A 26,430-nucleotide genomic window follows, 5' to 3' on the forward strand; every position below is an offset into this window, starting at 1 on the left:
TTCTCACTTATGTCTTTTCTCACGTGATCTCTTGTTGTTGCCTCTTTATCCCAGTGTTCACTCTGCCAAGAGCTTTCCTACAGCATCAATGTGTATTTTTGGAAACAGAGATAAGCCAAACCATTCAATTTAATACAAATTAAGCATCAGTGATTTTTAAAAAGGACAAATATGGACATAGACCCTAAAAAGTTAATCATGAAATTTATTCCACGGATATTTGCTGGCCAAGTCTTCTAGTGGTAGTGCCCCATAGCAGAAATGTTGTGACTTCTGATCCCAGATCACAGGTTTCAAGACTGTCTCCTTCAGATCATTGTCTCAGCTTTTTGAAAGTTGAAATATTGGTGATGGCAAGTCTGTTCAATTAGTTATCTTTCACTGAAGGTAAACTACAGCGAAAGCTAGTTCACTCAACTACCTTACCTGGGTCTAGACAATTATTTTTTCCCATGTGCTTTACTCATACCACTTTATCTTCAAACTCATAAGCAACGTAGTTAAAGTAGGAGTTGGTTAGGGGGTTGTTCGGAACATCTGAAGGACAAGGCATTTGAGAGAGAGAGACATTGTGACATAGTTCTTAGGGGAAGAGGCAGGACATGAAATCAGGTCTCTGGACTCTCAATTTAACACAACTATTAGAGTTTTCTGGGCCCATCAGTGCTTCACCAGGATTAGCATGAAACAACTCAGAGGGGATGATCAGGTCCTGGGCTGATGTGTGTCCATGAATATCCACACATTTTTAAGAAAAATGCCACTGCAGAGAAGGGACCAATCACACCCCATTCTCTGCTACTACAGCCTTTAGCTTTAGAGCTGAAGGGGCGGATGGTATAATGCTAGAAAATAAGAAGGTTGGGGAAGGGGTACATCACTATTTCTTCCCATCTCTGCTACGAAGCATTAGTTCTAGGATTACAGTAGATGCTCAGTTATTGTTGGCTAAACTGAATGGACAACTGTATATTGTGTTTTGGGACTCTTTCTCTGAGTTACGTTATATTGTTTTGTCTTAAGAAATTCTCACACATCTTTCTTTTGAGGTAAAATTAAAGTGAATGGGAGCGGAAGAATGATGGCATTCTCATTTTCTAACTAAATAAGTCAAAGAAAACACTGGCATCTGTCCATGGCTCTCAGACAAAGTGGGCTTCAGAGATGCCAAGTCCATAACGACGTACTTCATCCTCCTTCTCAGAGCCCATGTTGCAACTCCAGGGGGCGCCATTCACATTCCAGTCTAGGTCAAGGGCACGGTGGGGCTTGTGGGTGCGCCGCCTTCCAAGAACCCGGTGTCTCCACTCTTTGCCATAAGACTCTCGGGCCTTGCTTAACTCTGTTAGTATTTGCAGACACTTATTTTATTTTATTTTTTTTTAGCTTTTATTAAAAAAATTTTTTTTTTAACATCTTGACTGGAGTATAATTGCTTTACAATGGTGGGTTAGTTTCTGCTGTACAACAAAGTGAATCAGCTATACGTATACATATATCCCCATATCCCCTCCCTCTTGCGTATCCCACCCCTCTAGGTGGTCACAAAGCACCGAGCTGATCTCCCCGTGCTATGCGGCTGCTTCCCACTAGCTATCTATTTTATATTTGGTAGTGTGTATATGTCCATGCCACTCTCTCACTTCATCCCAGCTTACCCTTCCCCCTCCCCATGTCCTCAAGTCCATTCTCTACATCTGCATCTTTATTCCTGTCCTGCCCCTAGGTTCTTCAGAACCTTTTTTTTTTTTAGATTCCATATATATGTGTTAGCAAATGGTATTTGTTTTTCTTTCTCTGACTGACTTCACTCTGTATGACAGACTCTAGGTCCATCCACCTCACTACAAATAACTCAATTTCGTTTCTTTTTATGGTGAGTAATATTCCATCATATATATGTGCCACATCTTCTTTATCCATTCATCTGTCAATGGACACTTAGGTTGCTTCCTTGTCCTGGCTACTGTAAATAGTGCTGCAATGAACATTGTGGTACATGACTCTTTTTGAATTATGAAAACACTTACTTTTAAAGATAATAGAAAAAGGAGAGTTTTCCCTTTCCTTTGGTTTTTAATGAAACTGGTTTCCTGAGTAGACTGTTAACTATGATTCCAAGCTACTATTTAGGAAAGTAAAGAGTCTAAGAGGGAAACGAAACAGAGATAGGTCCTTCCATTAAAAAAAAAAAAAAAAAAGCCATTCTAAAGACAAGTTAAATAAAGAAAGAACTCCCTTAAGGAGGGAAAATTTTCTAGAGATGAGATTGCCAATCACCTTTCTTTTCTAAATCCTAACCACTTTAAAGTGATACTTCCTCTAGTTGAACTTTCTAAGTTAGATGAACATTAACCATTTCACTTATTTGGAGCATGTATATAACATACGGTGTTAAATCTGTTCACCGTTATTTTCCTAAATACATCCTTTCAAGTACCCATTTCCGGACAATGGGAATATACTTCTCCAAAACCATAATGCAAGCACTCTTTCCTTACTTTGTTATTTTTTAAAATGAACATAATATATCCACTATTTTAAAACGGAAGTCAGCTCATGTGACACCAGTGCTCAAAAATTTCTGATGGTTCCTCCTCTCTGGCTGAATAAATCCAGAGGCCTCACAATGACTCACAAGGACCTGGCTCCCAGGACCTCTCAGCTCCTCTTCCTCATCCCTGGGCCTCTGCGCACTCCTCTCCCTCTGCTCCTTGGGTTGTCCAGGCTGCCTGCTGCTTCAGGACATTCTTCTGCAGAGCCTGGCTATGCTCACCTTGGGGAAAGCTTTGGCAGTTCTAGTTAAAATCTGCACCACTGCTTCCATCCTTACCATCTTTACCCTACCCTTCATAGGCACCCTGCCTTATTTCTTCCTTAGTAGAATTTCTTCCACTGTCATCTTTAAAATTAAATATAAGATTTATATTATTTACAGCCCATCCCTCACCCTCATGTGCGCCCCTAGAATCTAAGTTCTGTTAGGTAAGGGGTTTTGTCTGTTTTACTCACTGCTGTTTTTCTAGTGCACAGCAGTGTACACACTTGCTAGGTACTCAATACCTATTTTTGTTGGACAAATCAGCATTATCAGATCATATAGTTATACAATATTATGTTTTATAAACTCTGGATTAACCAGGTTTATATTATAAGCAAAATGTCACACAATTTTTTCTTCCCAAATCATTAACTTATAAATGTAGATTAGAAATCTTAGTATAGTGCTACTGTTTAACTCTGCTCTTTGTCATGACAACGGTTATGGGTGCGATTTAGAAGCTGTGTATTTTTAGGGAAGTCACTGAATTTCCTTCCAGTGGATGGTTTACTTTAAAAATGAACCCAGAAAAACCTTTTTATTTGAAAAACAGATGGATTGCTAAAGGGGTCACAACACATTTTAAGTTTCCTGTGAGAAGACAGTAAATGATAGAGCCTGAACAAAGGCTCGCCTGTCTCTTAGTTCTCAGAAAAGCTTGACACCAAGGTCCTGTCCCTGGACAGTCTCTGAGAGCCTCTGCGGAGCTCGCCAAAGCACCACTACACACTGCTTTCAGCCTCCCCCCATGTATTTTTACCCCTCTTTAATGTTTTTAAAGTTACCAGCAGCCCCCCTCTCCCCCCCCCGCCCGGGATATACATAACTTCCACCATAATCAATATCCCCCATAGAGGGGTACATTTGTTACAATCAATGAACAAACACTGACACACCATCATCACCCAAAGTTCCAAGTTTACATGAGATTCACTCTTAGTGTGGTACATTCTGACTTTGGACAAATTTATAATGACATGTATCCACCATTATACAGAGTAGCTTCACTGCCCTAAGGTCCTTCTTTTATGTTTATGTTTTTCTATTATAAGAGTAATACACACTTCACATACATACACACACACACACACACTCTCTCTTCCAAAAAAATAAAAATAAATAAAAGTAATACATGCTGATGGTAGGAAAGCTGTGAAATGCAGAAAAATGTGATGAATCAAGTAAAGTTAACTTTTTCCCTACCACTAAAAATAATACACACATGTATGCAACCATTCACATTTGGAAAACCACAGTATATATGTAGTTCTTTAAATAGCTTTACATCAGCAGAATCTTCCTTTATTTGACACAGACTTTAGGACACTCAGAGCCATTAAACATTTCTCCTTGTCTTTTCTCCAAATACTGCAAGTAAACTAACTGGTGGTGCAAAATAACTACCTACATACCTTTATTCCCATAGACAAAAACCTTATGGTTTTTGGGTCCCAGCTGAGAAGAAAGGAACAAAATAGAGATCTTGAACTTGGAAATGGGCAATTGTCTTTGTTCGTTTTTAGCCGAATGAAAGCTGCACTCTCTTGAAATAACTGAAACACTTCTTGGTACCACCTCGAGGGGGTCTCTGGGGTGAAGGCAGACTACGTGTGTGCGTGTGTTCCTGCATGCATGTGTATCTGTGTGTGTGTTACATCTTATAATTCTGAGAACCTAAGGAAGTTCCACAATGTTTTGTTCTGCATTGTTCTATAGCATCTGTGCAATGAGCTCTCTCCCATGCCTGATGCAATGGGCTCTTTAGCGTGTTTGTTCTGGAAGGCTTCCATTTGCCACAGAACCACAAACCTCAGTTACTTGACTTTCATATTGTTTTGCGACTTCTGTGCTATTTCATGGGCTGTGTTTCAAGGGATGGTACTTTATTTTTTATTATTATTTAAAAAATTTTTTATTGGAGTACACTTGGTTTACAATGTTGTGTTAGTTTTAGGTGTACAGCAAAGTGATTCAGTTATACATATACCTATATCCACTCTTTTTAAGATTCTTTTCCCCTATACGCCATTACAGAGTATTGAGTAGAGTTCCCTGTGCTATACAGTAGGTTGGATGGCACTTTAATCTGTGACACAAGGCACAAGAATGCTGGGATGACATGCATTCTGCAGAGGGAACGGCGATCCCAGAAAGTCCATTTGTTTGGGAGAAGGTGACTCTGTGAGAGAGAATTCAATAAAAGCCCAACTCATCTCCAAGATGTAGCAAACGGAGTAGCGGTTACCCCAAGGCACAGTTCATGTTACAAACACCTCTTCATCTATGTCTAGTTCACCACCAGAATAAGTTTGGCACTTGTCAGGTGTAGGTTTTAGTAAAGCAAACAACAATAAAAAACAATCTTTGTATCCTTAGCAATCAGAAAAACTGCCTAAAATCTCTCTTATTACAAAATGAATGCTTAATTTTTGTCGAACACTTGAAAAATATAGAGAGAAAAAAAGAAGGAAATAAAAATCATCCATTATCCCAACATCCAGGTAGCCAAAAACACTTCTTGAGTACTGGGAAATTGTAATTCTCTCATTCAACTCAATTCTGATATTGACCAATGGTGACCTTCCTATCTCCACCTGGACATACCCAATACTGAGAGAAACTCATAAAAAGAGCAAAATGAAAATGATTTGTTGCTTTATTCCTGAAGCAAGTGTAAATAAAACCCACAAAAACAACATATGAGGGTTAAACTTAGAATCACTATGGCCATGTGATTTCATAGTGAGGGACTAGCCTCTTGATTTTTCAGAATTACATGCCTTAATTATAATTTTCTAGTATAACTTCTATTTTATAACTTTAGATCTGTAAAAATGATAGTTGTGTATTTTTTAGTAAAAGAAAAAAAATGGAAATTATTTATCTCAACAAAAAAGAGTTTTTATTTATGAACTGGGGTTTTGCTGTGAGTGGGGAAGGACTTATTAGGATCATTTGTGAGATATTTAATTCCAAGTGGTCAACAAAGAATAACTGTTCGTTTGGTTTAAGTAACAAACTCCATCATCTTATTAATGTTCATTTATAATCAAAAAATTAAATATACCTGTTTTATTACTACTATTATCAACGTGATGATTTGTTTACATAAATGATAATCATGATCTTCATTAAAGGCTATTACATGAAATGTTGTTTGTATTGAGTTGAACGATGATTTATGCATTCTAACTTTTACTCAATGATAATTGTCAAGTGTTAAATTGTTTATGGGACTTTCATACACAGCTGGTGGGAGGGTAAATGGGTACAGCCACTTTGGAAAACTATTTGGCAGAATCAGTCTAAGCTGAATATGGACATGCCCTATGACCCAACAGTTGCAATTCTAGGTAAGTACTCAAGAGACAATGTGTAATTTTGTGCAAAAAAAGACTTGTACAAGAATGTTCACAGCAATATTACTTGTAACAGTCCAAAACTAGGGAGAGCCAAATGTTCATTACCACTAGCATTAATAGTCACATGCACATACACATACATACACATACACTGGAACAGTCTACAGCTGTGGTCAGAAATCTTTTTCTGTAATATGTTAGACTTTGGAAATCATATGGTCTCTAACACAGCTACTCAACTCTACCAATGCAGTGCGAAAACAGCCTTAGACAATATATAAATGAATGGCAATGGTTATATTCTAATAAAACTTTATTTAAAGAAACAAGCGACAGGCCAATTTTAGCCCATAGGTCATTATTTGCTGATCTCTATTCTGTAACAAAAGAAAACAGAGAAAGAATGAATTATAACTATGTACAACAGCATGGATGAATCTCATAGACAATGTTGAGTTAAAGAAGGTAGACAGAAAAATATGTATACTTTTTGATTCCATTTATAAAAATTTCAAAGTTAGGGGATAGTGACAGAAGCCAGTGAATTAGTATGGATCTTTGGGAGGTGATGTCTGGGAGGAGGTATGTGTGAAGCTGTCTACACTGATCTGTGTGGTTTTACATGCATGTGTTAACTTTGTAAGAATTAATGAGGTGTACACCTAAAAACTGGATATTTATCATAATTTAAGCTATATTGCAATAAAATGTAAGAAAAAATTTTCTATCTAAATATATCAGTAGCTAAACAAACTAATAGCAGGGGAGTTAGAAGTGCCAATAAATATGCAAACTACAATTTCAATTGTTGAGGGATATCAGGCTATTGATAAATATAAGCTTGGACACATGTACACATATTAGTTCATATATACCAATGTTAAATACATTAATGGAAAACTTGCTCTTTTAAAGATGCTAACATTTGAAACATATCTTCCAAGAAGTTTTCCCTAAAAGAAAGTAAAGAAAATTGACACTCATGGTCAAACTTTCTTTTTTTAAAAAAAATCAGACACTTCTCCATTTCCAACAGTACAATTGCTACAGGGAAAAAATTCTTTATTTATTGTAATGGCCTAAAATTTACACAACTCTGTGTGGTTACAAGTCTGAGCCCTGACCCTGAACTTCTGGAGTCCAGGCAGGCGGATTAGGTTGAGAGAAATGACTGGCTCCTTCTCCTACTTGACTCTCAAAGCTGCTTTCAATCTTAAACGCCTATGAAAGCAACATCTGAAAAAACTAAGCTCCTTCAAATATTGAGAGATTTGCTTTAGCCTCTGTGATGACCAAGTTCCAAATGTCTTTGCTAAATTACCCACAACGTCATCACAGTCATTCATATACTGCTTCCCAGAATCATCTTGGCATTTCATTATCGACCATGTGGTACGCATGATCCATGAAAGAAGACTCCTTGATACAAAAAGTGAAACAGCAGACAGAGGACAATACCTTTTCCCACTGACTACTTGGTAGAATCAATTATTAACAAACTTGTTCTATAAAGAAAGTAGTAATTCAGGAATAAGATGTACTTTTCCTCAGAAATGTGGAAAATGTATTTTTGAATTCAATATCTACTTCCAAAATGTTCAACTACATTTTCCCAAGTATTTGATTTTCTAAAAGAAGACAAAATATTGAAATGCATTCTCTTGACATTGCAATATAATTTTATGGTTTTAAAAATTTTTTCCAGCTCTACTGAGGTACAGTTTAAAGAATGTATATATTTAGGTTGCACAATGTAATCTGTTAAAGATTTATGACCTGATGGTTTAACATATACATATATAGTGAAATGATTACTACAGTGAAGTTAATTAGCATATCCATCACTTCACACAGTTACCATTATTCTTTTGTGGTAAGAATACAAGATTTACTGTCTTAGGAAATTTCAAGTACACAGTAGTCTTATTAACTATACTCACTATGCCGTACATTAGAACACTGTAACTTATTCATCTCATAAATGGAAGTTTGTATTGATGGAAGAAATTTTTACATATTGAGGTATGGGGAAGTCATTCTGGCTTATACAGGATTTAACTTGAACTTCTGGCTAACCAAAACAGCCTGTTTGTGGCCTATTAAACATGCATTGTGCATCTGTTTGAACCATTAAAGAAAATAATGCATTTAAAAATCAAAATGGAGTAACTGTGGTTCAGGCACCCAAAATGGAAGTAGGTGGCCATGGTGGATGTGGTTTCAGACACGTTCCTGTATTACTGAGAACTTGAATATTTTGAACTGTATCAGACTCAAGGACATCACCAGCTGTTCTCAAAACAATATCTGCTAGCAGATGCCAGCTGCAACCTCATAGTCTCAAGGTCTACCCTTGTAACTATGCAATCATTTCCGACCCCAATCCTTGCTTAATAAGCACTCTTACTTCTTGCCGGCTCCAATCCTAATTCTTGACAAATGACTTATATAATTTTGTGGGTTTTACCTTTATAATCTTCCCTGCATTTTGTAGTCTAGCAGAACACAATTCAAGTACTTCTTGAATCTGTGCAATATGATTTTAGAAAGAAGCTTGGTATGGGAAATATTTTTATAAACTTACTATACATATTACAGAAACTCTCAGATTTGTAGTTTATGATGATCACTGAACAATGAAGATATTCATGTTCCCCAATCTTATGGAATTCTATATCCTATTAACATTTCTGGCATTATTTTCTTATACTTATGCATGTGAGGGTTTCTTTCAGAATGAAGTTTTCTGCTGTGCCAAATAGAATTAGAACCCTCAGAGTCCAGAATTTAGTTAAAGATAAAATGACAATATACAAGATTTCATAATGTTAACTACTTCATTAGGTTACACGCCATAAAACATTTTAAATGTTGACTCTACACCAAATGTAGTAAACTCATATTGGTTGACTACCCAAACGTAGGCAAAAGCAAATTCTTTGCATTTGCTTATTGTTATATATAACATACCTTTACATTTGCCTTTAAGATTTTTGCAGTAAAAAATCAGTAATTAATTTTGATAGTGTCCAAGCTAGCTTCACAAAAGTTGAAAACTTGCATTTATCTGTCAGTGTAAAAGCTTTGGGCTTATGGAAACTGAGCTTTCTTTACCACCAGTTAGTTGTCTCGTTGGAACTGATATCCTGGCAAGTTAATAAAATATCTTTTGACATTTAGATAGGACAAAATCTTATAGCTCAAAGACAGCAATTGATATAATGGGAGCAAATATTTATTTCATCTAAAATTATCTTTTGGTGTATCTTTTACAATATACATCACATTGCCTCATTCTTTGAAAATTTCTATATTTGTGAATGTTTATAATCTATACACATTAGAAAATATTATATACTTATAGCTGGCAAGGCAGGTGGTTTGAGATTGACAAGTTGGGACCTCTTAAGCCATGCTGAATAGCCAGCTATCATGAATAATTTGTCTGTTAAAAAGATTTAAATATTACAATGAAATACAATTATCATCTGTATTCCTTCCAGTAAAAAGCCCAACATTGTTTTTGGGTCAAAACAGAGATAACATTGTCTCTGGAACATTATAAAAAATGCAGTTTGATGTATACAAGGATTCCTAGGGGGACTCATCCTGAGAGCAAAAAGCCTTTGAATGAAATTTGGGAGAGGGGAAAGTGAACCAGAGGAGGAGTAGCTGAGGAGGAAGAGGGAGTTTGGATGTGATTGGCCAGGGGCAGGCCAGGGGTGGGCCAAGCTCAGGAGGCATTGGCACTGTCAGAGCTCAAATGGCTTAGCACCTTTGGTCTCCTTGACAACTGGGAAGTACAGGTGGAGGCATCCCCTCTATGCAAGACAAGTCAGAAAAGAGCATTCTTGACGCACCACGAGGTCAGAGGAGGACTTAAGAGGAGAATACATAACCTTACACTTTTCTTCTATCTTCATTCTGAATTTTTTTGGTGCTTCTTTGGAGTTTTAGGCCAATTCTGGGTGCTAGGGATACAAAGACATTTAAATAAAATGGACACCTGCTCCCTTGAAATATGCAGGCTAGATGGAGAAATGGAGAAATAATTCAATATTTGCAGTATGAGAGAGAGGGGCTTGTGAATTAGGGTCAAGGAAGGCAGCCCCCTGACCACTGCAGGAGGAGCAGGCATCCAAAGGAGAAAAGGGTAGGGTGTTCGTGAACAGGGGGCAGTTACTTTTCTGAAATGCCTGTTGGAACACAGAGCTTGTGTCTTACATTCTATTTTTAGTGAGTGGACATTAGTTAATAAATTCTAACCTTAGAACTGCTTCAAATAATACCCATTTATCCCTCTCTAGTCAGTTCTTTCTCATTTCCTTCATTAATTTCAGACCTTCACCTACCACTTTCTGCTTTCCTCCGCTACTCTCCTTACTCTCATCAGAATATCATGCTTTCTTCTTAGAAAGAAGGGAAACAGTGAGATGGATTAGTCTCAGTTTCTGCCCTCAGATATGTGTCACCCCGAGAGATGTGTCTCTATCCTTACGCTTCCTTGTCCACCATCACCACCTTTTCCCAGTCACAGTGTGAGGGGGGTTTAAGGCTCACAATTACTCTCTTTCTCTTCAGAAATATCCAACCACTTCCTCTACTCGCTCTTTCCTCTCTGCAGCAAAATATCCTCAAACCTTTCCCATCTTGAGAACTCCTTCCAGGCACTGTCATATTACCCACCTTCCTTTCTAAGACAAATCTCTGGAGAGAGTAGCACCCCTCCTTGGTTCTCTTTATTTAGCTCCATGCTGCCCTCCTGACCCTTCGCCCTTCCACTAGTTATGCTCTTGCTGATATTATATTACCTTCAGGTTGCTCAGTCCAAGAACACCTTTTAGGCTTGATCTCACTTGACCTCTATGGTATTTCACGTTTTTAGCATGACCTTCCTTTGAAAGTCTTTCCTCTTGACCAAGATGATAGCATTCTGTCTTGTTTTCCTTCTGTTTCTCTTAATCTTAATCTCCTATCTACTTAATCTTCTACCTATTTAGGCTTCTTTAGACTCCTCTTGAACCTGCCCAACTCTTTAGTGATGCTTCCCAGTGTTCTAAGGTGCATCTCCATCTCACTCCTCACCTGCCCCACGGTGTCATCATCGTTGATATGTAGTCACCACTGCCTACCAGCAGATCACTCTCCTGAGCTGAGCTCCAGACTCCCTTCTGCACCTGAGAAGTCCTTGGGCATCTCAGTGTATTATGCCCAAATTTAACTCATCATCTCCCCCAATTGCAAATCTGATTCTCGAATACTCTCCACTGGGAGTAGGTGGGGGAAAACACATCTCTATCTGTTCTCTATCTACTTAGCTATATTTCCTACATTCACTCCATTGTAAAGTCCTATAATCCTCTCTCAAAGTCCGCTGACTCTCACACCTTCTGTCCTCCCTGACATTGGCTTAGTTCAGGCACAGACTCATCATTTCTTTCCCAATTATTGCTGCAGTTCCTTAAGCTGGTTTCTTTCTTCAGTCTTGTCCTCCTCCAGTGCATTCTCTATTCTGACCAAGTGATCCCTCTAAAAACTGTATTTCACATTGTAGCTCCCCTGCTTAAACAACCCTAAATGGTCTTTACCCTGTTATAAGACCCCTTATAATCTGCCCCACCTTCCCCTCCACACTGATTATCTTATCATTTCTTTCCTCTTATTCTGTTCTCCAGGTATAATGACTTCCAGTTTCTCTGACTGGTCACATTAAGCATCCTGTACCTGCTGCTCCTGTTACCTAGAATTGCCAACGCCTTTCACAGCAGGCTGCCCCTTTCCAGCCTCACAGGGCTGTGAGCTGCTTCTCTTTGACACTCAGCTCCTTATCACCACTTGCACAGACCTGTCCTGACACCCTTCTCCCTCCCATAACACCCTGGCCCATCCTTATTATGGTTTCTCATGCTATGTTGTCATTGCCTGTGTCGTTGTCCGTGCCCCACTGGATTGGGAGCTTCTTGAGGGTAGGAACCAGAACTTCAATGTCTTCGCATCCCTACACTGGCACACATTATGTACCTATAAATGTTGGTTGATTGAATAAATTTTTTTGAAGTGTAGCTTTGTGCGAAGGATGATAGGTCTCATTTTCTCTTCCTTCAGACTGAAAATGAAGCTAATACGAGACCAGCACATTTATATTTTTGGGGTTTGATAACTTCAGTTCTGATAGTTTGACCTTTGCTTGTGTTGTTGTTCTGCAGCTAGCTCTTATCTGAGTTCTGGTTTTCAGCTGCAAACAAAAGTGTGGTGTTTGGTTGCTGTGGAAATGCTGCCACATTCCACGGAAAACAACTGTGAAACTAGCAAACTTATTTTCCTTATGCAAGACAATATTGATTTCCAAATAAAAATTTTTGAAAGGCAGCAAGAGAATGTAAAAGCCTTTTAAATGATAAACCTCAGGGTGAAATAATACTTTGTATATTCTTGTAAATATAGAGAAGACGAAATAATAATCCTTCTGTTTTCTTAACCCAGTGCTCCAGCTGCAGAATAAAGGGTGGTGACAGGGATTCTACCTAGCTCACTATTACATCAACATTCAGAGTGACACTAGTAGAGGGGTAGGCACACAGTAGTGCTCAAGAAATAATTGATAATCACCTGTATTCTTAGGGTATGTTCTAATTGTCTATTTGTAGAGAACTATGTATTTCTCATCCTGTAACCCAGAGCAGTATGCTTGGGAAACTCCCACTTAGTTCAATTAGGAGCTGACCCATTCCTTGGCTGAGTTAGCGGAGGGTTTTAAATGCTATACCCATCAGTCTTTGGCACATCTGGGCCATGCTTTACAGACAATTGTGCTGTTTTGACAAATGCATCAGCATGTATCTCTTCAGCAAATATTAAGCTCTAGTGAGGGGCTAGGTGGCTGGACCCTCTTCCAGATGCTGGACTCTTAGCAGTAAATAAATTAATTCCTTGTTTTCATGATATTTACATTTACATTCTGTATATATGGGTGTGTGGTGCAGTGAGACTGGGAGAGAGTGATGAATAAACAAACGAATATAAAATACATCATTTGGTGATGAGTGCACTGAAAAGTAAAACAAGGCCGGGCCCTGGGTGAGAGATGAGGATAATGCCATCTCTGCCCTCCCTTGGGAATGTCCAGGTTCCAATTTGTTCTCTTTTAGAGTTAGAAAATATCATCCTTGGACATGCATATAGGAGTGAAATGATGTACTCACATGATAAGAATGAAGTGCTTCGTAAGTGTAAGACAAAATTAATTGGTGGGAATGTAAATTGATACAGCCACTATGGAGAACAGAATGGAGGTTCCTTAAAAAACTAAAACTAGAACTACCATGTGACCTAGCAATCCCATTCCTGGGCATACACCTGGAGAAAACCATAATTCCAAAAGATACATGCACCCCAATGTTCACTGCAGCACTATTTACAATAGCCAGGACATGGAAGCAAACTAAATGTCCATCAACAGAGGAATGGATAAAGAAGATGTGGTATATATATATACAATGGAGTATTACTCAGCCATAAGAAGGAACGAAATTGTGCCATTTGCAGAGATGTGGATAGAACTAGAGACTGTCATACAGAGTGAAGTAGTCAGAAAAAGAAAAACAAATATCGTATATTAACGCATATATCTGGAATCTAGAAAAATGATACAGATGAACCTATCTGCAAAGCAGAAATAAAGACACGGACATAGGGAGCAAACGTATGGACACCAAGGGGGGAAAGGGGGCGGTGGGATGAATTGGGAGATTGGGATTGACATATATACACTACTATGTATAAAATAGATAACTAATGAGAACCTACTGTACAGCACAGGGAACTCTACTCAATGCTCTGTGGTGATCTAAATGGGAAGGAAATCCAAAAAGGAGGGGATATATGTATACGTATAGCTGATTCACTTTGCTGTACAGCAGAAACTAACACAACATTGTAAAGCAACTATACTCCAATAAAAATTTTAAAAAATTAATTCAAATTCCCAAGGCATTTTAATCTCAGTAAATCAAAGTTAAGCAACTTGAAAGCTTTTGTCTTTGAACATAGACCTTCACTTTTATAAAGTTAAGTGCACATAAAATAGTCCTTACAATAATCTTTCTTTAATAACCTATGATGATAATATGCTTATTTCTACATTGCAAACATGTACTTGAAAATATCTATTCACTTGAAGCAAACTGAAACAGTTTAATATTGAAAGTATATCAAAGCTGTCAGTTTGCATAAAAAATACTACTAATATTAAATTAAATACAAGAACTCAGAACATTTTAGTTATTAGTATCAATAAAATAATATTTATATTTCTAGGACTTCTAACAGTTTACTGAATGCTTTAATATTTGTTGTGTTATTTGATCCTCAACAAACCTAATGAGGTAGATAATAATATTATTATTATTACTTATTCCATTTTAGGGAGGAATAAACTGAGATCTACAACTCTTAAGTGACTTGCCTATGACCACACAATTTTTAGCTGGTCCAGATCTTTAAATGCCCTGTTCTTTCCACTATGCCACCAAAGTAGTGACCTACTTTGATAACATATTATTTTGCCTTAAAACAGACTGTGTATTAATTTCTAAGAAAAAATGTATAGACCTCAAAATTGTCCACATACAAAAATCACAGGCAGATGCCAGTGATAAGAGCAAAATTTTAAAATAAAAAAATCTCCCAATTTTATTAGATGAAAAAGTTCCAAAAAGTGAAAAAATATCAATTTTTTTCCAGTATAAAAGATGACAATATTGTACTTCTTAAATAAAATACTATGATATCTGATATCAAAGAGAAAAGATAAAAGTAATATTCATTAAAATAATCAAGCCTAGAATTCAGGCCATCAGTTTCCAATATACATTGGGTTAAAATTATTTAATTTCACAAGTATTTGGTGAACAGCTGTACTCAATACTGCCCCACAGAAACTAGTTTATAGAATATTCTATAATACCCTCTGTCTAAATTAAAAAATGCTCTCTAACTGACTAAATAAAAGAGACCAGAACGCTCTTTCGTTTGGTACTTCTGTCCTTTTTATAGCCAGTGGTAACAGTCAAATTGTCTACAATAAGGCCTCAAATTCCTTTCCAATTTATCCTTTTATACTCCTTGTGGCCTGAAACACTTACTTCCTTCTCCACTCCTCAGTTTTCCTGTATTTGGGCTTTTAAAAATGGTCATGTATCTACTTAGAATGCTGCCTCTTTCTTGGTCTTTGCATATCAATCCACGTGTCTTCATATCCCAATTGTACGCACTCTTTTCATCTTCTGAAGTTCCAACACACTTTATTTCTTTTCTATCATTTGTCACTCTCAAGCTAGCATTGCAGATTTTGGGGTTTGGGGCTTGAATCTCTGCCTGGAATGTAAACTCTCTGAGTGCAGGGCCTGTGCTCCACTGGTCTTTGCATTCCCAGTGCCTAGCATAGCACCTTGCATATAGTAGATGCTCAATGAATATCCTTTGAATGAATATTAGATGATGCCTTTGAGGTATGACAAAATTTTGAAGAACATATTTAATATTTTCTAAAATTGCTCTCACATTTGCATAGTTTTGTCTTTTTAATTGCTTTTCTAAACACTGTTAATGTCATCAATAAATAATTTACTATTTGTTTATTATTGTTTATCATCAAGTTGCTTATTTTCAGTTGTTTATTATTTATTTATTAATTTATTGATGCATAAACCATATCTAGGGCATCATAGCAGGCAACGTCTCCTCACAGAACATCACATTCGGTATTACCAGGACAACCCCTGGGCTGGAAGGGACAGACATTTTTATTACCACTTTGCAGAAAAACTATAAATTGAAGTCTGAAAGATGAAGCAACTTCTGAAAGTACACAGTTAATTTTTCAGAGGTTGGACTACAAAGCAAGTCTCTCTGTGCTCATGTTAAATGTTAATAAAATATTGATCTTATGGTATTCTATTTCTTTGAAAACTGACGATCGATCTCTTGAAATGATTTACAAAAAATTTCATCCAGAAACCTGACAATATGAACACCCCTTTCTAAGCCATGGCAGATAAGAAAGTACGACCTTACATTCTAATGATATGACACCAATCAGCATAAAAGGAATCACACATGAAACAAAAGCAGGGCCACTGAAAATTTCAAATTGTAAAATTACAAGGGAAAGAAGGGCACCAAGTCTGATCAGGAACTCTTTTTAGAAAGTTTCTTTCCCCAGGATTTAGCATTTCCCAGATAGAAGTTAGCAAATGAACTAAGTGAATTAACATCGATCATTTTATCTAGTTTCTTTAAATACTCTTGGCTCTTTGTACCTAGCAGTTTCATTATACTTTGTTTTTTTTTTTTTTTTTTTAAACCCTTTATTCGGCATTTAACATGTACCAGCTGAAGAGGTGCTTTATTTATTTATTTATTTTTAATTTATGGCTATGTTGGGTCTTCGTTTCTGTGCGAGGGCTTTCACTAGTTGCGGCAAGGGGGGGCCACTCTTCATCGCGGTGCGCGGGCCTCTCACTATCGCGGCCTCTCCTGTTGGGGAGCACAGGCTCCAGACGCGCAGGCTCAGTAATTGTGGCTCACGGGCCCAGCCGCTCCGCGGCATGTGGGATCCTCCCAGACCAGGGCCCGAACCCGTGTTCCCTGCACTAGCAGGCAGATTCTCAACCACTGCGCCACCAGGGAAGCCCAGTTTCATTATACTTTGAAAAATAAAATCCTTTTAGGAACTGGCCACACCTCATACGTTAATTGTGTAATGAGAAATAATTTCTCCTCCACTTCCTTCTTCCCTTGGTTATCAATTCATTACATCTAATTAAGGTACACATCTTACTATACAGTTGTGTACCCTTTGATACAGTTCTGTAAACTTTGAGGTCTGTATTAACTTGAGAGAAATCTTATGGCTAAATTGAGAAAAAGGAGGGGGATGGGAGTTAGCAGTTTTGAACTCCTTAAGGGTGAAGGAAAGAAGAAAGCAGCATTTATTACAATTTGGTACTTAACACTGTCTACATTTTACCCCTCTGACAGAATTTTAAGGAATAAATAGTAAATACTCAGTGTAGCCAGCTCTGCAGTACATATTTATTTACCTTCATATCCAACACAAACTATTCCCCTGAACATAGAAATGATTGCCTGTAAGGCCCACATATGACAATAGTTTGCTCTCACTTAAAATGGCTTTGAATTCAGTACTTCAGAGTAACTTCAGATGAATTTTACACTTATGTCTCATTGAATGTAATGAGCCAGAAGTATGAGTTTAATGAGGATGACTTGTTCATGGACGTCATGAGGTAAACAACTCAAAGCATAAAAATTGTGTTTTTCAGAAAGATCTGGGGAGACACCGGTGGGACAGAAGAAAACTGCAAATGGTGTGCCTGGCTAGTGACCCTCTTCCCCATTCCATCGCAGATGTGCTGAAGCACAGCTGGGGTCCAGGCGGGGGCCCCAAACCTGGTGTGTGAGTGGGTAGAGAGGGAATGCCGGAGGGGGTGAGCCGAGAACTTGACACTTCAAAGCGCTGAATGTCTTAGGTTGGCTTCCATTAGGGATCTCAATATTGGGGTGGCATAAAGATCAGAGTGAAGTTCTGGAAATGCAGACTTTATATATTTGGTTTTCTTGTTTCAAAATTTTGACTTATTCATAAAAAGGTTATAATGTGATCTGCAAGAACACCAACTACATTCATGACTTAGAAACACTTAGAAAACTTAACAGTCCCTTTAAACAGCAGAGACTCCTTATCCTTTACTGTTGAAGATATAAAGTTTTCTCAAGAAATGCTTCGGGAAGTCATAAGGGCACGATCACAGGTTCCTCTCAAAGGAAGCAACAAACTAACTCAGATAAGACCTCAGACAGTGGTGAAGCGGAGCTCTGTTGTTATTTTTGTGTTATGCAGATGCCCCTTCTTGATAAAATATAAGATGTGGTCTCAATTTTAGTGAGTTACATGTTCACGCCTTGAGTTTCTCTTGTTTCTTTTAAGGGAATAAATCATTCAACTTCTTTTTTCATTATCTTGCACACTATTGCTGTGAAATGGTAGCCCTTGGCTTCAGGTGGACATATGCTAATGGCGGATTGATCCATCTGTATTGATACCCATAATAGTTTTATTTTGGTATTCTCTTTCATCTAAGATTTCAAAGGACTTTGTAAATGTTTCAGTTAAATTTTGTAGGAATCCTCTTAAAAACATAAGCAGGAAAAAGTCTAAGCCTTCTTAGGTGTAAGCTCCTTGAGGGCATAATTTTCATTATCGGAGTAACTCCAGCTCACTAGACATAGTAATATCTTCAACAGTCAATAAATATTTACCATCTACTTTAAAGGTAAAATGTACAAGTGTTCTTCCTATTCCATCTTTAATTATCCCATGCCCTTAAACTAATAAAAACTTCCATTATCATGGTTCCTTTATATTATTTAGTTCTATATCCCTAAGAAAATAGAAATCTAATAAACTAATGAAACCCACAAGCTTAATAATACACTGCTATTGCCAAAGATATCCATATTTTGAAAGAGAGGCTATGTCTTAATTTACTTATAATAAATGATCTAACTATGTAAGGTACTCAGGATGGACTTCATCTGTGACATATTTAAGTACTCAGTTAATTGTAAATCTTATGACAGTGGTAGTAATAGAAAGCTGATTTATATAAATATTCTTCTAATTTTGGGAATTTGTGTAAGTTGGCAGATTCACTGGGGGAATGCATTTGCTGGCCAGGAGTGTCTTCTGGTTAGAGTTATAAACCACACCATATTATCCAGAAGAGATGGAAAGATGATTGACTTTAAGTGAATTCAAGTCTATAGGCAGTAGTAGACAGTCTATTGCTGTCCTTGTCCTAGCTATAAACTAATCAAGCAACTCACATGAGAGCTAGTACAAGGAAAAATTCATCAAAATAAGTTATGTGTTCATGTGCTTAAAGTCATCATAAACTAAAACTGATTCATGTTAGTAGATCATGTAAAAGCTATAATCAAATCATATTTTAGTGGGATTAAGGTCCTATAGTATTCGATCATTTGCCACAAATTTCTTTCTGTAAAATGAGGATTATAATAGCACCAAACCATATTGCTATTGTGAAAGTTAAATGAGTGAGTTGATGAATAGATCTGATGTGGTGATGAGATGGTTTCCCAAATCCAAAGTTGGGACATATGGCTGGACAAAGGAATTTTTTCTGCTTCCATCTCTCTCGCTCTCTCTCTCTCTGTGGTTTGTACCCTGCACTGGTAGCATTCTGAGGCATTTTCGTGGTTAAGGGAAAGGAATACTGGACATTTGAAATGGATTTCTGGATGCTATGCTATGTTCATTGTTCATGTGCTTCCAGTAGCATGTTCATTTTCCAGTGGATATGTTACTATATAGCCCCATCTTAATTAAAATAAAAACATACAAGAACTGCATCAGAAAGGTTTAAAATACTAGCACACGAAAATAAGAAAGATCAGAAGACCAGGAAAATACAGTGTTTGTGTTTGGTTTCTGTTTTTGGTTTGTTTTTAGGTCATGAGCAACTTTTGATTTTTTATTACTTGATGATCTTGAATTATAAATTACCAAGACGTTCCGCTGCCTCTATCTTGCTGTCTGCTTTTGAGCCATCTTTCCAATAACCTAGGCTGCCAACATATGAGGTAGCCAGAGAAAATGGAAGGAGCTAAAATGAATAATTTTTTTCTTTGCTTATGAGGATGGTTCAAAGTTGGAATGGATTAGGGTGAAATTTTGGTGAAAGTCATTCATGCTACTGTTTTGTTCTATTACTATAATTACTTAATTACAAGTTCATTGAACATAGTTCAGTGGCTCAAATAAGATCTAAACACTAGACCTAAATTTTTACAGATTAGAAACTTTCATATCATGATTTGCCTCATTTCTCATTTTGAGGTTAAGTGCATCACTTATATTCTCTGTACTAGTTTTCTATTCTATAAAATGAGGAAAATAATATCAACTTCATCTTTTAACAGAATATTATATATTAAAGAGTTTGTGAAAGGCACTGATGATATATCATCCCACAAGAACAAATGATTAGTCATTATGATGCTGCAATTTTTATTACAAATGCAGTATGGGTAACTGTTGTGCTGACTTCAGTTTAGTTCAAATGTATATTCCTCCCAGGCATTGTAAGTAAGGACTTTGTGCTGTGGTGTAAATACTTAATAGTTTACTTGCCTAGCATACGATCTCTAGTTTAGGAATTACAATGTGATTCTTCTTACTTTTTCATCACAGTTGCCTGAATACAAAGCACCCAATACTATGTTATGTTGATGATCCAAGAAAAAATTTGAAAGACTCAGAAGCATGGTTCCTGACTTACTGACAGTTATTAAAATCAAACCCTTTCTTTATCATCAAGTGTTCCACATATAAATGTGTTATAGCTGTCTATAAACCTATAAAAGAGCCTATTAGCCTCTGCAATATGGAACAAGAGACAATCAGTAAGGCAACAGAACAACAGTAAGCCCACATGACATCAGCATGCTTAATAGATTTTAAATGAGAAGCCTTCTTACCTAGCATGCAAACACATTTGACATTCTGATCAGGGTTTTCAAACAAGATTTCGCCACACCTCTGAAACAGAAAGAAAGTCATCATTATTTTAAGATTTCCTATCAGGGTTCCCAAGGCAACATGTCCATGCAACCTGACATCACCATGACATTATTCTGCTCTTCATGTTTTCTTTAGTTGCCTGAGTCTAGGGACTTATGTCATGAGCAGAGACTTCCCTCGTAGTAAAATATTTGAGAGGTAAATTGGGGACAGACTGTTCCCGCATGCCTCATGCCCCTGCCTCAAGCTGACTCTGTGTGCTCCTATGAGGGGTCATGGCCAGAGACGCACCCAGTGTCCAACAGTTTCTATTTCGATGGAAGATACACAGTCTATTAGATCTAGTAATCTGAGGTTAATCACTCTCAAAATTGGCTCTTATTCAGTACTGAAATTATCCTAAGCTACCTACTCTGCAATCAAGCAGACATTTTCAAGTACAAACCTAGGTGGCCTACACTTAACTCTCTGAACTTGGGAACTCTGAACTCTCTGCACAAATAAGGAAATGATGAAAAAGTGGCATTCATAATCCTTTTCCAGAAGCATCGACTCATGGAAATATCAACTTTCTTATCTACATCTCAGTTTTAACTTGCTTGTTAAAATTTTTGTACAGGGCAAACTCCAGAGATACAATCAGTTATTTAAGAATAGACCACATTTATGTATATGACTGACAAATGGTTAGTACCTGAATGTATAAGTAAATCCTCCAAATCAATAAGAAAATAACAAATAATCCAATGGAAAAGTGGATAAAGGACATAAGCAATTCATGGAAGAGGAAATCTGAATGGTCATTAACAGAGAGGATATATTCAACCATACTAATAATCAGGAACCAGGAAATAAAAGATAAAATGAAGCCTATTTTGAGCCCATTGATTTGGCAAAACTTAGAAACCTGGCACAAACAAGTTTATCAGAAATGTAAAGAAATGGATCTTCTCACACACTGTGGGTTGGAGTATAAAATGATGGAACCATTTTGGAGAAAAACTGGCAAAATCTTACTAGATTTCTACTTATTACGTACTAGGTTTCATTCTTACTAAGTTGAAATGTGCATACGCTATGACATAGCAAGTCATTTTCTAGACTGATAACTAGAGAAACTTTACTGTTCAGCTACAAAACAGATAAATGTTATTCATACATTGGAGTGCTACATGGCAGTTAAAAGTGAAAATGGGAGGAACACTCCCAAACTCATTCTATGAGGCCACCACCACGCGGATACCAAAACCAGACAAAAATGTCACAAAAAAAGGAATCTACAGACCAATATGACTGATGAACATAGACGCAAAAATCCTCAACAAAATACTAGCAAACAGAATCCAACAGCACATTAAAAGGATCATACACCATGATCAAGTGGGGTTTATCCCAGGGATGCAAGGATTCTTCAATATATGCAAATCAATCAATGTGATACACCATATTAACAAATTGAAGGAGAAAAAACATATGATCATCTCAATAGATGCAGAGAAAGCTTTTGACAAAATTCAACACCCATTTATGATAAAAACCCTCCAGAAAGTAGGCATTGAGGGAATTTTCCTCAACATAATAAAGGCCATATATGACAAACCCACAGCCAACATGGTGAAAAACTGAAACCATTTCCACTAAGGTCAGGAACAAGACAAGGTTGCCCACTCTCACCGCTATTATTCAACATAGTTTTGGAAGTGTTAGCCACAGCAATCAGAGAAGAAAAAGAAATAAAAGGAATACAAATCGGAAAAGAAGAAGTAAAGCTGTCACTGTTTGCAGATGACATGATACTCTACATAGAGAATCCTAAAGATGCTACCAGAAAACTACTAGAGCTAATCAATGAATTGGGTAAAGTAGCAGGATACAAAATTAATGCACAGACATCTCTTGCATTCCTATACACTAATGATGAAAAATCTGAAAGTGAAATTGAGAAAACACTCCCATTTACCATTGCAACAAAAAGAATAAAATACCAAGGAATAAACCTACCTAAGGAGACAAAAGACCCGTATGCAGAAAATTATAAGACACTGATGAAAGAAATTAAAGATGATAAAAATAGATGGAGAGATATACCATGTTCTTGGATTGGAAGAATCAACATTGTGAAAATGACTCTACTACCCAAAGCAATCTACAGATTCAATGCAATCCCTATCAATGGCATTTTTCACAAAACTAGAACAAAAAATTTCACAATTTGTATGGAAATACAAAAGACCCCGAATAGCCAAAGCAATCTTGAGAAAGAAAAACGGAGCTGGAGGAATCAGGCTCCCAGACTTCAGACTATACTACAAAGCTACAGTAATCAAGACAGTATGGTACTGGCACAAAAACAGAAATATAGATCAATGGAACAGGATAGAAAGTCCAGAGATAAAACGATGTACATATGGTCACCTTATCTTTGATAAAGGAGGCAAGAATATAGAATGGAGAAAAGACAGCCCCTTCAATAAGTGATGCTGGGAAAACTGGACAGGTACATGTAAAAGAATGAAATTAGAACACTCCCTAACACCATACACAAAAATAAACTCAAAATGGATTAAAGACCTAAAAGTAAGGCCAGACACTATCAAACTCTTACAGGAAAACATAGGCAGAACACTCTATGACATAAATCACAGCAAGATCCTTTTTGACCCACCTCCTAGAGAAATGGAAATAAAAACAAAAATAAACAAATGGGACCTAATGAAACCTAAAAGTGTTTGCACAGCAAAGGAAACCATAAACAAGACGAAAAGACAACCCCCAGAATGGCAGAAAATAGTTGCAAATGAAGCAACTGACAAAGGATTAATCTCCAAAATTTACAAGCAGCTCATGCAGCTCAATATCAAAAAAACAAACAACCCAATCCAAAAATGGGCAGAAGACCTAAACAGACATTTCTCCAAAGAAGATATACAGATTGCCAACAAACACATGAAAGAATGCTCAACATCATTAATCATTAGAGAAATGCAAATCAAAACTACAATGCGATGTCATCTCACACTGGTCAGAAGGGCCATGATCAAAAAATCTACAAACAATAAATGTGGAGAGGGTGTGGAGAAAAGGGAACCCTCTTGCACTGTTGGTGGGAATGTAAATTGATACAGCCACTATGGAGAACAGTATGGAGGTTCCTTAAAAAACTAAAAATAGAACTACCACACGACCCAGCAATCCCACTACTTGGCATATACCCTGAGAAAACCATAATTCAGAAAGAGTCATGTACCACAATGTTCACTGCAGCTCTATTTACAATAGGCAGGACATGGAAGCAACCTAAGTGTCCATCAACAGATGAATGGATAAAGAAGATGTGGCACATATATACAATGGAATATTACTCAGCCATAAAAAGGAACGAAATTGAGTTATTTGTAGTGAGGTGGATGGACCTAGAGTCTGTCATACAGAGTGAAGTAAGTCAGAAAGAGAAAAACAAATGCCGTATGCTAACACATGTATATGGAATCTAAAAAAAAAAAAATGGTCATGAAGAACCTAGGGGCAAGATGGGAATAAAGACACAGACCTACTAGAAAATGGACTTGAGGACACAGGGAGGGGGAAGGGTAAGCTGGGACAAAGTGAGAGAGTGGTAGTGTATATATGGACATATATACACTACCAAATGTAAAATAAATAGCTAGTGGGAAGCAGTTGCATAGCACAGGGAGATCAGCTCAGTGCTTTGTGATCAGCTAGAACGGTGGGATAGGGAGGGAGACACAAGAGGGAAGAGATATGGGGATATATGTATATGTATAACTGATTCACTTCGTTATAAATCAGAAACTAACACACCATTGTAAAGCAATTATACTCCAATAAAAACGTTAAAAAAAAAAAGTGAAAATGAATTAGGGCTACATATAGTGTAAAAACATGTTATATGTATAATATACACATATAAATATATAATATTCAAATTGTATAATATTTAAATCTTATAAAATATATAATGTTTAAATCATGTAAAATATATAATTTTCAAATCATACAAAACATATATAACGTTTAGGGACTTCCCCTGTGGGGCAGTGTTTAAGAATCCACCTGCCAATGCAGGGGACACGGGTTCGATCCCTGGTCCGGGAAGACCCCACATGCCGCGGAGCAACTAAGCCTGTGTGCCACAACTACTGAGTCTGTGCTCTAGAGCCCGGGAGCCACAACTACTGTGTCCGTACACCACAACTACTGAAGCCCATGTGCCTAGAGCCCGTGCTCCGCAACAAGAAAAGCCACTGCAATGAGAAGCCCGTGCACAGCAACGAAGACCCAACGCAGCCAAAAATAAAATAAATTAATAAAAAAACCCAAACATATATAATGTTTATATCATGTAAAAGTATCATGTTAGGGAAAAACAACTGTCTCCATTTTTTAATTAAGTTGAAAATATCTAAAAATAGCACGTGTTGCTTATGAATACATTAATTTACAGAAAAAGCATAAAAACAGGCAAGGAATAAGGAACATCAAATTCAGGGTAGGGGGAAGATATACAGAGTAATGAAATGTTGGAGGGCATACAGGGGTTATCAACTTTTTCTATAATGATTTGTTCCTTAAATTATTCTCTGTTTTCTATGCTTGAAATATTTCATAATAGGAAAGAATTGTCCCCATTTGCAACATTGTGAATATAAAAATGGCCTTTCATATTCTGCCTCTCTACACCTGTCTCCCATGGGCTTATGGATGTCATTTAGTACCAGGCTGGACCTGTTTTTACCATTCATTTCCTTGTCCTTAGAAAGACTGAGGACATCTACTTTGGTCCATTTTCCTCTTTCTTTCACTGTTCACAACTTGGTTAATTCCACTCCCGTCAATCTTTATTGTACCTACACTTAAAATATTATAAGACAAAGTAATTTCTGGGGAAAACAATTCCCAGATGAAAGAATTCATATTCTTCACACCTAATGATGCAACCTCCTGGCACACAGAGGCACAGGTTGAGAGGAGAAAGGATGACCCAACTACATTCAAATCAACCCATTTTCTGGGATGACCTACACTGTGCACAGAGATGGACAGCTGGTTCAGGACCATGAAAAGGAAGCAAGCTGCTGGCTTGTTGGACTCCCTTTGGCAGGTCAAGAGAATGGACTGTGGAGGAGGAAGGCTGGGTGCACCCGAAGGTTGCAAAAGTGCATTGAATACTAAACAGAAAGTACATATCATGAACTTTTTCCCTGGCTACTCTGCTGAACTAAATATCATGTGATATTTATCATGCTATTTAATCTCTTCAGACTTCATTTCTCTGTAAATAACATGGGGATGCTAATATATGCCACAAAGTCAGATCGGAGAGCAAATGTGAGGATTAATGATCCGTGGAGTCTGATCTGACTGTTGTTGTTTTGTTTGTGTTTTGGCAGAGTTTAAACCCTTTCGAATTGCTAAGATCCATTTCCTGTATTACCTGCTTTTTAAAGTGGTATTTTTTTTATGACCTGAGTTAATAATTATTTTTAATTGAAAGATCAGATGTTTCTAAAGTGTTTTCAACTTCTTGGTAAAACAAAGTGCTAGGAAGCTCTATCAGTCCATATTCTGGGTCCTACAGGGAAATAACTCTGGAGTGATTA

The 26,430-nt window shown here is 37.2% G+C and overlaps 1 protein-coding gene across 2 annotated transcripts in view; it reads right to left on the bottom strand.

Moving 5' to 3' along the window:
* PDE7B (phosphodiesterase 7B) overlaps positions 1–26,430 on the bottom strand; it is a 346,677-nt gene that overhangs the window by 199,931 nt on the left and 120,316 nt on the right. Inside the window, exon 2 of one of the 2 annotated variants that reach the window (XM_059941133.1) lies at positions 20,767–20,827. In XM_059941133.1, coding sequence (XP_059797116.1) covers positions 20,767–20,827 — 61 coding nt within the window. Of the gene's footprint in view, positions 1–20,766; positions 20,849–26,430 lie in introns of those variants that run through there. The other variant, XM_059941135.1, reaches the window with a different exon arrangement.

This window comes from Balaenoptera ricei, chromosome 12, assembly GCF_028023285.1.
Source record: "Balaenoptera ricei isolate mBalRic1 chromosome 12, mBalRic1.hap2, whole genome shotgun sequence".
In the NCBI taxonomy this organism is placed as follows: Eukaryota; Metazoa; Chordata; class Mammalia; order Artiodactyla; family Balaenopteridae; genus Balaenoptera; species Balaenoptera ricei.